This window comes from Heloderma suspectum, chromosome 16 (genome assembly GCF_057233095.1).
Source record: "Heloderma suspectum isolate Gila_16-S chromosome 16, 16-S_ref, whole genome shotgun sequence".
NCBI lineage: Eukaryota > Metazoa > Chordata > Lepidosauria > Squamata > Helodermatidae > Heloderma > Heloderma suspectum.
In genome coordinates this window covers 21,586,032-21,600,292 of record NC_139473.1, presented here as the reverse complement: position 1 = coordinate 21,600,292, position 14,261 = coordinate 21,586,032, and the positions used below count along the sequence as shown (strand labels likewise).

The 14,261-nt window shown below is 48.3% G+C and overlaps 2 protein-coding genes across 5 annotated transcripts in view; one reads left to right on the top strand and one right to left on the bottom strand.

Moving 5' to 3' along the window:
- The first annotated feature begins 2,648 nt into the window (after positions 1 to 2,648).
- SBDS (SBDS ribosome maturation factor) lies at positions 2,649 to 11,886 on the top strand. Of its 2 annotated transcripts, XM_084822874.1 has the most exons (5): positions 2,649 to 2,823; positions 4,034 to 4,163; positions 6,149 to 6,349; positions 7,435 to 7,599; positions 9,449 to 11,886. In XM_084822874.1, exons 1-5 carry the CDS (start codon positions 2,696 to 2,698, stop codon positions 9,575 to 9,577), a joined length of 753 nt encoding a protein of 250 aa, XP_084679000.1. In that variant the 5' UTR covers positions 2,649 to 2,695; the 3' UTR covers positions 9,578 to 11,886. The 2 variants fall into 2 exon arrangements, with proteins under 2 accessions (XP_084679000.1, XP_084678999.1); XM_084822873.1 differs by lacking the exon at positions 9,449 to 11,886 and having other exon boundaries at positions 7,435 to 8,071.
- Positions 11,887 to 12,647: 761 nt separating this feature from the next.
- The window catches only part of LOC146335064 (merlin-like), a 35,087-nt gene continuing 33,473 nt past the window's right edge, over positions 12,648 to 14,261 (bottom strand). For all 3 annotated transcript variants that reach the window (XM_084822872.1, XM_084822870.1, XM_084822871.1), the window contains one exon: positions 12,648 to 13,068. In XM_084822872.1, coding sequence (XP_084678998.1) covers positions 13,033 to 13,068 — 36 coding nt within the window. In that variant the 3' untranslated portion in view covers positions 12,648 to 13,032. The remainder of the gene's footprint in view (positions 13,069 to 14,261) is intronic.

Genomic DNA, 14,261 nt, shown 5'->3' with positions numbered 1-14,261 from the left:
CTGGACTGCAAGGAGGTCAAATCAGTCCATCCTAAAGGAAATCAACCCTGAGTGCTCATTGGAAGGACAGATACTGAAGCTGAAGCTCAAATATTTTGGCCACCTAATGTGAAGAGAAAACTCTCTGGAAAAGACCCTGATGCTGGGAAAGACTGAAGGCAAAAGGAGAAGGGGATGGCATGGCTCTTTAAAATAAACATTTGTTAATACAAAATAATAAAACTGCATTTCAACATAGGTTCACAGGGCAGTGCATGGAATAACTGATGCCTCCTGTTGTTGTTCAGTCATTCAGTCGTGTCCGACTCTTCGTGACCCCGTGGACCATAGCACGCCAGGCCTTCCTGTCCTGCGCTCTCTCCCGGAGCGTGCTCAAGTCCATATTCATTGCATCGGTGATGCTGTCTAGCCAACTCATCCTCTGCCGTCCCCTTCTCCTTTTGCCTTCAATCCTTCCCAGCATCAGGGTCTTTTCCAGTGACTTTTCTCTTCGCATTAGGTGGCCAAAATATTTGAGCTTCAGCTTCAATATCTGTCCTTCCAATAAGCAGTCAGGGTTGATTTCCTTTAGGATTGACTGATTGGACCTCCTTGCCGTCCAGGGGACTTGTAAGAGTCTTCTCCAGCACCACAGTTCGAAAGCATCGATTCTTCGGCGCTCAGCCTTCCTCATAGTCCAGCTCTCACAGCCATACATTGCTACTGGGAAAACCATAGCTTTGATTAGACGGACGTTTGTCGGCAAGGTGATGTCTCTGCTTCTTACTATGCTGTCTAGGTTTGCCACAGCTTTCCTCCCAAGGAGCAAGCGTCTTTTAATTTCATGGCTACAGTCACCGTCTGCGGTGATCTTGGAGCCCAAGAAAGTAAAATCTGTCACTGCTTCCATTTCTTCACCTTCTATATGCCAGGAAGTGATGGGGCCAGATGCCATGATCTTCGTTTTCTTAATGTTGAGTTTCAAACCAACTTTTGCACTCTCCTCTTTCACCCTCAACAAAAGGCTTTTTAGATCTTCTTCACTTTCTGCCATTAGGGTGGTATATTACACGCTATATTTTGGAATAAAACCAAGGATAGTTGCGCTGGTCCATGAATTTTAAAAAATAATCCAGAAAAATGGGGGTTAGGGGATCCAAACACTTAGGTGATGCCTTTATTAGGACCTGCCAAAAGGCCACAAAAAATTGGGCAAGTTTTTGAGTTCTCCAGAATGCTTCATCAGGTTGGATGAGGCAAAAAGAGGCAGTGGATGGGGAAAGAAACAGAAAAAAAATCAGCCAGATCTTGTGGCCTTATTTAGACTTTGTATTTAGACTCCATTTTTAAATGGTGATTATACCACCTGGCCTGCTGAGCATTTCCGGACAAGCTTGCACTATCTTTTTTGGAATTTTTCTGTGTTTGTGGATTTTTGTGGTCCTAAATAAAGGTATTGCCTAACTTGGATTTTTGATTTCCTCTCCTTTGCCTGGAAACTAAGAGGTAACACTCTCATCTTCCATTTTCATGGCAGAATCAAGACCACTAGAGAACTTGAGATGATCTGCAGTTGCAGGTGGCATAATCAGAATGGAGTGCTGGCTGGGGATAATGGGCTGAAGGGTAACTGGTTGGGGAAAGCACAACTCTAACCATTACACCACTCTGTTTATCAACATAATTTGTGTGTATATATGTATGTATTGCCTCTACTTTGCCAGCTGGACTGGTTACCAGTATATTTCCGAGACCAATTTAAATTGCTGGTTTTGACCATTAGGGCTCAATCCAATGCATGTCTAGACAGAAAAACGTCCTACAACCCCCAGTATTCTCCAGCCAGCTATGGTATGCTCGCTGGGGAATGCTGGGAGTTGCAGGACTTTTTTCTGTCTAAACATACATCAGATTGCACCCTTAAAGCCTTAAAATAATTTGGGACCAAAGTACTTGGAAGGACAGCCTACACCCATACCATCCTGCCTGCACTTTAAGAGCAGCAAGAGAGGCCCGTCTCCCTTGCCCACCTGCAAGGGCAAATAGGTGGGCAACTACACGAGAGAGGGTTTTTTCTGCAGTGGCCCGCAACTCTGGAGTGGGGTGTCACCGTGGGCCCACCAGGCCCATCACTGCAGGCTTTCAGGAAGGCCCTGAAGACCGAATTGCTTCCTCTGGCCTTCCCCGACTAGTCTGCTCTGTAGCTGCAAATATGCTGTAGGATTTTAGTCATCTTCTATTGCCGGTGTCTGTTATTTTATGAATGTTTGCTGTCTTGTTACTGTATTGGGCTTTATTAAAAAGAAATTTATTATATTAATTTTAATGATCCAAGATGCCTTGGGGGGGCTTCTGCCCTGAAAGGCAGCCTAGACATATTTAAATTAAATAAATATGTATGTCCGTATCCGGAGAGACTTTCTTGGCCTCCGCAGAAATGAGCCCCCAAACCCATTGATTTCAGCGAGGCCCGACTTCTGCCCAAGCAGACGGAGGGAGGGGGGCCCTTTTCCCCCGGAACTACGACTCCGCGGGCTCTGTTTCCCACCCGGACGCGCCGGGAGGAAGGGTCTCGCGAGATCCTGGCGCCGCCGTCGTCACAAGGAAGAGGCGGAAGGAGCCTTCCTACTAGCTCGCGTCGGGCCAGTGGGCGGGCGGCGCGCAGGCGCAGTGCAGGACGACTGGACTGCGGAGGGAAGGCTGCTTCGCCGCCATCATGTCGATCTTCACGCCGACGAACCAGATTCGCCTCACCAACGTGGCCGTGGTGCGGACGAAGCGCGCCGGGAAGCGGTTCGAGATCGCCTGCTACCGGAACAAGGTCGTGGGCTGGCGGAGCGGCGCGTGAGTGAGGAGGAGGCCGCGGCGGGGGCGGGGCTTGGGCCGGAAGCGGGCGGGAGACTGACACATCCACAAACCACTCAGGCGTCGGGCAAAGGGGAGAGGGTTTCTGAGCCTACGCAGACCGCAGGAGTGATATATTTTTTAAAAAATTATTTTAAAAAAATATTTATTTACTTATTTGCTGTTTTTTTATCCCGTTTTTCTGACAAGGGTGAGTTTCTCCCCGCCCCACACAGACGCTCACACCAGGTTTTCAGCCTTGAAATCAGTGACAGCATCCAAGAAGGAGGATACATTTGAGCATGTGTAGACTGTAGGTTTTTAAACCAGCCTAACCCCAACTTGGCACCTGCTGGGCATTTTGGACTACAAACCTCATCTTCCACAACTTCTGTCCATATTTGGGGCTGATGGAGACTGTAGAGTGGTGCCAGATTGTCTGGAGGGTGCCAGATTGAGGGAAGGCCTTTGCTGTTGAGGCTTTTCTGTGCATTTCTTTAGGTTTGCACCTTCATTTTATACAGGTGCACCTTTCCTAAAGAGAAGCATAAACCTGAGCATGTGTAGAGTGCAGGGTTCAGTCTGAGCCTTTGCACCATCTTGGATCCTGAGTTACAGGCCAGGCTGACGTTCTGAGCATATGTGGAGAGAGATGGGAGCTCACCTTAAGCTCAGGGTTGAGCTCTCAGCCCTGCAGCCTCTGAAGTCACAATGAGGAAAAGGGTGCATCAGAGCATCTATAGAATGTGTGGCTGAATCCAGCCCAGGATTTTGTTTTGGGTGCATGAGTAGCTGAGCTGGGTTCTCTCTCTATTTTGCATGTTAGCGCTCACTTCTGCTGGAGTAGTAATGAAGAAGTTGGCATGTAGGCACAGGTTACCTGTCCTTTGCCACGCCTCCCATGACAGCCATTTTGCAGTGGTGCCCAGGACAATTTCTCAAATTGCCAAAAGTGCCCATGGGCCTCTAACGTTGCCTGTCCCTGATCTAACCCCCTTTTATTGCTGGTGGTGGCCACCACTACATGACATGGTAGCTCACTCCGAAGTTTAACGATGCACTGTGTGAAGTCCTTCCTTTCCTCTCTTCTGAATCTTCCACAACTCCAAATATCCAAAAGGCTGAGAGTGGTTATTTGCATCCAGTGCTTTTGTGATCGTTTCAGAATGTATTTTTAGTAAGAAACAAAACTGGTTTTTTTACCCCCTAGGGAAAAGGACCTTGATGAAGTTCTGCAGACGGCCACCGTCTTTGTGAATGTCTCCAAAGGTCAAGTGGCCAAGAAGGAAGATCTTGTCAAAGCTTTTGGCACGGATGATCAGACCGAAATCTGCAAGATGGTAGGCTCCTGAACTGAGCAGTGAAGGAGGCGACTTTTGTTATCGCTCCCAAAATGTCCCCCTGCATTGTTCTTGTAATGCCATGGCAACCACGCCCCCCCCCCCCATGAGAAGAAGTGGGTCGTGCAGGGATGCGAGACTACAACTCTCATCATCCCTCGCCAGTGGCTGTGCTGGTTGGTGTGATGGGAGTTGCAGCCCAGCAACATCAGGAGGGCCATATGCCCCTCACCCCTGGGATAGTGGAAGCTAATCTCTGTCAGCCTTCCCCAACTGGGTGCCCCTGAAATGTGTTGGACTGCAATTCCCATCTGTGGCCATGCTGGCTGGGAATGATGGGAGTCGCAGTCCAGCACATCTAGAGGGCACCAAGTCAGGGCAGGCTGTTTAGGCTGGCTTCAGGTAAACTTGAGACTGATGAGAGATCCACATGGAGCAAAGCATACATATTTTTAAGATGTTCAAAGACTGAAGCGCATGCAGCAGAACTGCTTTCCCTTTGGTGGCCTCTCCCCAAAGGGTTTATTCTGCGCAAATTGGAACAATTGTATGTAGTTCATGTTGTGAATGGAAGGTTTCATTTGAAGGTTTTGCAAGCCCTTCCCAACCTGGTGCCCTCTAGACATTTTAGCCTACAACTGACCATTGGCCATGCTGGCTGGGGCGGATTAAGGGCAAAACATCTGGAGGGCACCAGGTTAGGGAGGTCTGGTTTAGCTGGTGTTATTTCAGCAAGTCCCCTTCATGGATCACTGCCTTGTTGTGGCGAAGGGGCTTGCATAACTCAGTGAAGCCATAAGCTATGCCGTGCAGGGCCATCCAAGACGGACAGGTCATGGCGGAGAGTTCTGACAAAATGTGGTCCACTGGAGAAGGAAATGGCAACCACTCCAGTATTCTTGCCAAGAAAACCCCATGGAACGTATCACAAGGCTAAAATAGAAGGGGAAGAAATTTTATTTTCTTGGGCTCCAAGATCACCATAGACGGTGACTGTAGCCATGAAATTAAAAAACACTTGCTCCTTGGGAGGAAAGCTATGGCAAACCTAGACAGCATAGTAAGAAGCAGAGACATCACCTTGCCGACAAAGGTCCGTCTAATCAAATCTATGGTTTTCCCAGTAGTAATGTATGGCTGTGAGAGCTGGACTATAAGGAAGGCTGAGCGCCGAAGAATCGATGCTTTCGAACTGTGGTGCTGGAGAAGACTCTTACGAGTCCCCTGGACTGCAAGGAGGTCAAATCAGTCAATCCTAAAGGAAATCAACCCTGAGTGCTCATTGGAAGGACAGATAGTGAAACTGAAGCTCAAATATTCTGGCCACCTAATGCGAAGAGAAAACTCACTGGAAAAGACCCTGATGCTGGGAAAGACAGAAGGCAAAAGGAGAAGGGGACGGCAGAGGATGAGATGGCTAGACAGCATCACCGATGCAATGAATATGAACCTGAGCACACTCTGGGAGAGAGCGGAGGACAGGAAGGCCTGGCATGCTATGGTCCACGGGGTCACGAAGAGTTGGACACGACTTAATGACTGAACAATTTCAGCAAGTGATTTTATTACAAGTAATTTTATTTCAGCAAGTAATTCAGCAAGTATCTGCCTCTCTTGAGAGCTTTACTATTTAAGTGTATTAGAGACGCATTTATGCAACACAGAGCACCCACACACCCATCCATTGTAAGCACAGCCTTATCACGATGATGCCTGATAACCAGCACTTATTTTACAACTTCAATCAGTGATTTACAGCTTTCACCATACAGTAGAGTACTGCATCTCTTCCATTAGAACATAATTTTGCAAAGCTCTTTTAAGATTTTTCTGGGATTTGTTACATGTGGTACCAAGCATCAGCTATACCCAAGAATTCCAGAAGGGTGGATCAGATTTCTGCTGATGGTGCATGACTTTCAGCGACTGTGTCCCCCCAAACTGAAAAGGGCAAAGTGCACACCTGACACTTCTCTTTCTTTCAGATCCTGGCCAAAGGGGAGTTGCAGGTATCGGATAAGGAGCGCCACACGCAGCTGGAGCAGATGTTTCGTGACATTGCCACCATCGTTGCCGAAAAGTGTGTGAACCCAGAAACAAAGCGGCCCTACACAGTCATTCTTATTGAGAGAGCCATGAAGGATATCCACTACTCGGTCAAACCTGGGAAGAGTACCAAGCAACAGGTGAACATGCCCGGCCGGAGACCACTTTGAGCCTAGAGGTGTGCCACAGCCATGCTAAGTCTCTCTGCCTATTTTATTGTTGTTACTATTTTAAATTTATCCAAGGTGGTTTAGAATTGGTTTGTAATAATCATTTGCCTGCTCGCCTGAGGCGAGTGAAGACTTGCCTCCAGATGATCAAGCAAGAACACTTTGACAAAAATGGCTTCTTGTTCTTTCTTTTTCCTTTTCTTGTAGGATGCCAATGTCTGACTGAGGGATGATTAAGCTGATAGACTGTAAAAATTATTATAGGCTAGTACAGTTTGCAGAATTATTTGTAAAGCTTGCTTCTGATAAAATATGGTACAGGCCATCGTGTCACAAAAACCTTTAAAACTAATTATTTAAAAATAAGTTCTAAATCTACAATTATTAAATCGATAAAATATTAAGAGTACTCTCAATCAAGACTTCAGGCCACACTCTTAAACACACTGACTTGAAAATAAGCACCATTAGACACAGTGGGGCTTACTTCCAGGTAAGCGTGCCTAGAATTGCACTGAAAACCAGAGTCCTGCAGCACCTTAAATGCTGTATGTCACCTTTCCCCAACCTGGTGCCTTCCAGATGTGTTGAACGACAACTCCCATCCAGCATGGCCAATTGCCAGGGATGATGGAAGTTGTAGTCCAACACATGTGGAAGGCACTAGGTTGGGGAAGCCTGGCTGAGAGTGTTAAACTAGTGCTGGAGAGACCCAGATTCAGTTCCCCACCAAGCCATGACGCTCACTGGGTGGCTTTGGACCAGTTGCTCTTTCTTAGCCAGACCAGCAGATGAGTTGTGAGGATAAAGTTACTATTTTTATTTAAAGTATTTAACTACTGCTTTTCTGCAAACAACCAAGGTGGTGTACAAAAAAATTGAAAACTAAAACAGTCATTGGATTAAAAACCATAGTAACGATTTTTAAAAGCCAAGTGTAAATGGCAGGATGAGAGTCGAGGCCTCCACTCTGGGCTCTTTTGATTAAGGGCAAGGGGAAAACATCATTTTAAAGATCATCCTGAGGCTGTGTTTTGGTCTGGCTTCCTTCGCAGGCTCTGGAGGTAATCAAGCAGCTGAAGGAGACCATGCAGATCGAGCGGGCACACATGAGGCTGCGCTTCGTCCTCCCCCGGAAAGAGGGCAAGAAGCTGAAGGAGAAGCTGAAGCCCCTCATCAAAGTCGTAGAGAGCGAGGATTTTGACGAGCAGCTGGAAATCGTAAGCGGAAGGGTGGGCTTCCTTTTCACGCATGTGCGTGCGTACACGCAGACACACACACACAGCGTTTTTTCTGCAGGGGTGGGGAGGCTGCTCTGGTATCATCCCTGGTTGCAGAGCTGGAAACTTGAAATGTGGAGTGATATTGATATGTATGTTTACTTGTGGGTGAGCCCCATGGGGTCAAGTAGGCCCTGCCACCAAGTGAATCAACATGAAGTTGCAGCTGTAGGCCAGCCAAATATACGAGCTGTTGAGAAGAGTTTGAGAAAAAGATTGGGGCGCTTCAAAGTCTCAGTGATAACCTGTCAAGCACCCCGCCCCCTCATAAGGAGAGCCATGGTGGTCAGAGCAGGGGTCTATCCAGTCTAGCATGCAGTTCACAGAGGGGCCAACCAGATGCCTCACTGGGAACCCCATAAGTAGGACCTGAGCACAAGAGCACGCCCCACTCCTGTTCCCCTGCGACTGGTACGCAGAGGCATGCTGCCACCGATACTGGAAGTAATATCTAGCGTACTTCCAGGAGGAGCCATTGTGTCATCTCTTTTTAAGCAGATGACCATTTACACTTCAGAAGCTGAGTAAACAGTCAGCATCACTTACTTAAGGCTCTTCATGCAAAGCTTATCCAGGTTCCCAAATTTGCGGGGAATCCATGCTGAATTGGGGCAGTACAAGTGTTGTACGCTGGCTGGCCCATTCCTGCTTAGTTTGTCGACCACCACTGTTCCTTCACCCTGGTGGGGTTATCAACAAGTTCTGGTCACCCCATTCAATAAGATAGTTTGAGGCTGGAAAAGGTTCAGGAAAAAAGGACAATCAAAGGGTTGGAGCATCTTTCCCATGAGAAAAAGCTAAAGTGTTTGGGTCTGTCTAGTTTAGAAGCAAGACAAATGAGAGGGGGGACATGACAGGCTAATCCAATGATGCATGGTACGGACCAGTCTTCTCTGACCTGGTGCCCTCCAGATGGTTGGCTGTACTGGCTGAGAATGATGGCAGTTGCAGTCCAAAACACATCTGGAGGGCCCCCGTTTGCAGCGGATGGCTCAATTAGAGCAGCACCTGGAGGACTGGCCTTGCAAGGGCTTTCCACAGTGGAAGCTTCAACATCCAGAGGCAAGTCTGCCTCCGACATCTGGGATTTCAGAGGTAAACAGCAGAGGAGGGTTCTTGCCTTCCTATCACATCTGTGGGGCTTCCAGCTGTCCACGATTGGAAACAGGAGGCTGGATCTCTGGCCTGATCCAGCAGAGCTCTTCTGATGTAAAGACACACCAGCCCTCCCTCTCCAAGCTCACATCTCATCTGACTGACACTTTGTACTCCGCATGTGTTTAAATCCAGTAGCCCAACTTTCCCCAACCTGGTGCCCTCCAGATGTTTGGCTGGGAATGAAGGGAACTGCAGTCCAATACATCTGGAGGGTGGCTGGTATAGAGATGGTGGCAATCCTCCCATCTTACTGAAACTCAGTATCATCTGATGAGATAGATTGGTGGTGGACTTTGAGCAGTGTGTGTGATTTGCTTCCCCAAACTGTGGTGATGCCGTAGATGCCTTTAAAAGTTGGTGGAGAGATTTGTGGAGGACAAGACACAGTCTGTGTCTGTTGGCCAGGACGGCTCCAAGGGACATTCCCAACCAGCGGTGGTCTGCCACTGAATCCCAGTTGCTGGGAGGGTGGGTGCAAAGAGTGGGGCTTGGTCTCCTTGGAGGCATGTGGTCTGCTCCTCTGGGAAGCTGGCTGCCATTGGGCTCGATGGGCAAAACCTCGGTCTGATCCAGCACAGCGGTTCTGAGCAAGCCGTGACCTTTCCTGTTGACACTTGGGCCAATGTTGCAGGTGTGCCTAGTGGATCCGGGCTGCTTCCGGGAGATTGATGAATTGATCCGGTGTGAAACCAAAGGCAAAGGGACCCTGGAATTGCTCAGCCTGAAAGATGTGGAGGAGGGAGACGAGCGCCTGGAATAGCTGCCAGTCATCATCACTGCCACTCAGCAAGGACTGTATTAAAGGCTTCCGCGAATCGCTTCGCTGTGGCTTGACCTCTGCTCTTTTCCCATTTCGTTTGATGTTTTATTTGGGTGTTTTTATCCCCCCCTGCCCCCACCTTTGGCGGGCGACAGCTTTTGAGGGCACCTTGGAGAACAGCATCACTTTCCTCTAAAGACCGAAAGAACTCTGCTGCTGCTTTGGTTCTGCTGGGGGACCATTGGTCACTTCCCGAGCACTTGGCTGCAGGGCATCAGTGGCTTGTAAAGTGCCAAAATGCCTAAATGCCTTCCCTTGAAGACAGCGGGCTACAGCAGGCTGCGGGGTGGGACCGCCTGTTGGCGAAGAAACGGGCTGTAGTCATTAAGTTAGCAGTTGTTGCTACAGCTTTAGCAGGCACAAACATGCACAGACGTACGAGGCCTTTAGGTTGTTTACTATGAAGGGCCGTGCACTATGCTTACACCCAGGCGTGGTCCTGAGGGAGAACCTCTGCATGCGCAGGTCTGCGCACGGCTTCTGGCTTGCAGGCCCTGCGTGGCCATCTCTCCGTAGCCAGGTGTCAGTCCCCAGAACCTGTTCTTCAGCATCAGGCCTTGCATTTGGTTCCTGGAGTCTCATTCTTAACTCGAGGTAAACTGTAAAAACACTGACCTGACACAGAAACACTGAGCTCAGAAAGAGCTGTTCATCTAATTTATTTGGGGGGGGGGGGGTGCAGGTGGGGGAGAATATATTTGCAATAATATAGAAATCAGTATTTATTCCAGAGACGGCCTTTTGATTGCGCCCAGGCTCAATCAAGGTTCTTTGGGTTGTTCCTGTTTGTTGTACTTATTTACAGTTTGAGAATAAACCACACGAATAAGGAGCAGCTGGTTGCCAAGCAGAAAACGCCACAAGGACCTTAAGTATCCTACTGACACATGCTTTGTGCTGAAAGGAATTTCCTGCCTTGAGTTTTATAGTTCTCTCACGCTCCCTGGACCACAAAATGCAGGCAATTTACAAGACGTCTCTTTTGAGGACTGCTGTGGCTTCCACCTTCCCAAAAGCTAGCACAGGTTTTTCCCAAGCTGGTGTCCTCCAGATGTGTCGGACTGCAACTCAGCTGACATGATGGGATTTGCAGTCCACATCTGGAGGGCATCCGCTCAGGGAAAAGCTGTAGTAGAGACTCAGAACTTCAGAGTGCAAGACAGTATCATCCCCCCCCCACGTCACCCTCTACTGTTGCACTGGTGGGATGCCATGAACAGAAGAGGCAGTTTATGCCTCCATATGATGGTGGGGAAATAGAGTTTTCCCTGTCATTAGTTTGAGTGATCCTATAACAAGCTTAGTCATGAGTTTGTTCTAGGGTTCTTAAGAGTATAAAGGGAGCGCCCTTGGAATGCATCACATACAACAGAGAGAGGCAACTTGTAGACCAGAACATCTGGAAGTCCACCACCCATCAGCATAGCCAATGCTGAGAAATGATGGGAGTTGTAGGCCAAGACATCTGGCAGGCCACAAGTTGCCCACCCCCCTACACTACGCTGTAGAAGACTTGGGGACGGGGGAAGGAAGCCAGAGGTGGTGGTGGGAAGTAGCTTGGCAGGAGGAGCAGCCCACAGCACTCCCAGAAAGAGAAAGCCGTGGAACGTGCAGATGGGGAGAGCAGCTACTCATCTAGGGGGGCAGCTCACTGAGCAGCATTTTTCTGAGGGATCCCTGGTAACCCTGGAGCTGCATGCATGTATTGGTGGGTTTAAGATGGCCTGGAGAAATGAGTCCACCCACGGGGTGCCATTTCAGGGAAAAGCTGCTGTGGGCCTAGACAGAAGAGGCCGTCAAGGCAGCCTTTCCCGCTGTGGTGCCCCTATGTTTGGCTGGGAGGTGCCCCGACCTAACAGAAGTGCAAAGTCTGTTAACCCCTCTCTGGTTCTATTCAACAGCAAAGGTTTGCAGTGACGCTGTGCGTGGGCAATATTCCAAGGAAACGTGGCTGCTGCAACACGGGGGGGAAACTATTGTGGGGGGCATGAGACACGGAAGCCAGCTATGAGCATGCTGTTGAGAAACACCGACCTGGAAAGCTCCAGATGGTTGGACTTCGGCTGCTTCGTAAGGGAGGGCCTGGCTCACAGTCTTGTTGGTTGGCTATACTCCACGTTTCGCTGTGCGCAGATTCAGAATGGAGCTTCCAATGGGAGACCTGCGTTGCTTTGGGGTTTTATGAAATGTAAAACACAGGCTCCTTGGTGTTTAGTTATGGCATTAAACTAAGCCTTCTGTTAACTTTTCTTCTCTTGTTCCAAACCTCTTCATTTACAATAGCGCACAAACAGTCTTCAGCATGTTCACTCAGAAGCCAGTCCCGCCAAATCCATTTGAGACAGGCTGCAGTCCTACGCACACTTACCTGGGAGAAAGCCACGTCTACTTCTGAATAAGCATGAGAGTATCACGCTGTAACGTAGCCGCTAAAGATTTCTGAAGCAAGCCTGAACGCCGATGTTCGCTTGGGAGTGTATATGGCGCAATTGATTTTAACCGCTTTTAGTGAGTTTAGTGAGTAGTGGATTTTGGCATTTTAGGTTTTATCCTTTAATCCAAGCCATTTGTGATTTTTATTTAAAAAACAACAACCATGGTAACAACAGCTGCAGAAATCTTTACAAACATCTCAATATTTATGAATATAAACATCCGCCTTTACGCAAATTCTGAAGCGTCCAAAAGTTGATCCAGTTAGTTGTGATCCACTCCCATTGTTTTCAGTGGATCATAGTTCGCCGCAAGTAACTTCTTTAATTGTTTTAATGGGACATGTAGCCCAATCCTATACCTGTCCCCTCAGAAGTAAGTTCCATTGTATCGAGTGGGGCTTACTCCAGAGTAACAATACAATTGCTGACGTATTGTTGAATTGAGGTCATACCTTAATAAAACCATTTGCATCCCTTAACACAGTGTTGAACCTCAGGGCCCAATCCAGTTCTCTGGGGTTCCTCCAACCACCAAATGGTGGTTTTCCAGTTTTGCATGGATTTTCCCTTTCGAAACGGTCGAACTGCCACTCCTAGGATTTAGTTACAGTAAGCGCTTAAGCCAAAGTATGCTGGTATTTTTGGCCCTTCCCTTTTGCCTTTGGTCCCACCCACCACTGGAATGCAGCCCCCAAGAGCTTCTCCGAAATTAAATTCGGCCCTCAGCCAATCCTCAACAAACAAAATTCTAGAATGCCTCCAGGTGGGTACATGAAACGGTGAGGTGGAGCAGGCCCGCCCACCCCTGCTCCCTGGGTCAGCCAACATCATCTGATATACTTTTCAGAACCAATGAGAAATTGGACAGGCTTCAGTGGCAGCAATCTCTCCAGAATCTGAAAGCAGCCTTTAGAGTTCATCAAACAGCCCAAGAACTGTGTTCAGTCACAGGAAGCTGCTTCAGATATAGATCACATCTGTTTTGTGCTGCTGAACCTGAGTAGAGAAAAGTAAAATGGAGAGAGAGAAGAAAGTGAATTTGGCTTGAAAAGGCAGGCGATTTGGAGCTCAGGAAACAAACGACTCGAAAGTCACAGACGATTCTGGGTGCGGTTATGAAGAAGATACCTTAGAAGTGGAAAAGGACATGAATCTATGGAGTCAGTAAGGAATCCCAAACTTGACATCAGAAGAGCAACAAAGTGGGATTTCTTGGACCACTTCCTAAAGCAGCCTTCCCCAACCTGGTGCCCTCCAGTTGTGTTGGACTGCAATTCCCATCATTCCCACCTAGCATGGCCGTCGGGGAAGGCTGTCTGACAGCCACACTTCAAGATGAAGTAGCAGCTTCAGAATTGCATTTGTGTGATGGGCCGGTAAGGGTGCACTGACCCCCGCAAATCCACTGTGGGCTGGCAATGGTCCATACAGGTGAACAAACGGCTCTTGTCTGGTGGTGCCCCTCCCTGATCTCTGTATCTAACCGCCCACAGCCAGAGAACCACAGAGACAAACGGAAGTGAACATGCACAGACACATCCCTACCTTACGGGATTATCTCACGATGAGGAGAGGGCTTTTAAAAAGGATTAGACAGATTCATAGAGGATAGCCACTGACAGGCATTTTACTCCATGGTCAGTGGCAATGTACCTGAGTGCCACATGCTGGGGACAAACAATAGGGGAAAGCCACTGTCTAGCCAAAAGCATTTACCTAGCTGCTGCTGGAAACAATGTCAGACTTTGGAACAAAAGAGGAGCCTTGCTGGATCAGACCAAAGATCCATCTAGTCCAGCATTCCATTCACACAGTGGTCAACCAGCTGCCCACAGGAAACCCACAAGCAGGACACGAGGGCAACAGCACCCTCCCACCCATGTTCCCCAGCAACTGGTGTACAGAGGCATACTGCCTTTGTGACATTCCCACCCGAGGTTTAGCCTTTTCCCCAGCCGCCTCCTCAGAAACTGAACCAAACCCCTCAGGAACGCCCACTTTCACTTTGGCACAGCTGTACCCACCATCCCACACGGGCTTCTGCCCTTGTGCTCTCTCTGGATTCCAGAGACACTCAATGTGCTCAATTAGTTCTCTCAACCCACCACAGAAAATGTAACCAGGAAATAGATCTAATAAAGGTAATGTAAAATCAATCGACACGTGAGAACTTGGATTTTTAAAAACAA

Excerpts from the sequence above, each read along its gene's own strand:
- SBDS (XM_084822873.1), top strand. The coding sequence starts at position 2,696 with ATGTCGATCTTCACGCCGACGAACCAGATTCGCCTCACCAACGTGGCC. Across the intron at positions 4,164-6,148 it reads AGACCGAAATCTGCAAGATG|ATCCTGGCCAAAGGGGAGTT; the intron begins GTAGGCTCCTGA and ends TCTTTCTTTCAG. Across the intron at positions 6,350-7,434 it reads GGAAGAGTACCAAGCAACAG|GCTCTGGAGGTAATCAAGCA; the intron begins GTGAACATGCCC and ends CTTCCTTCGCAG.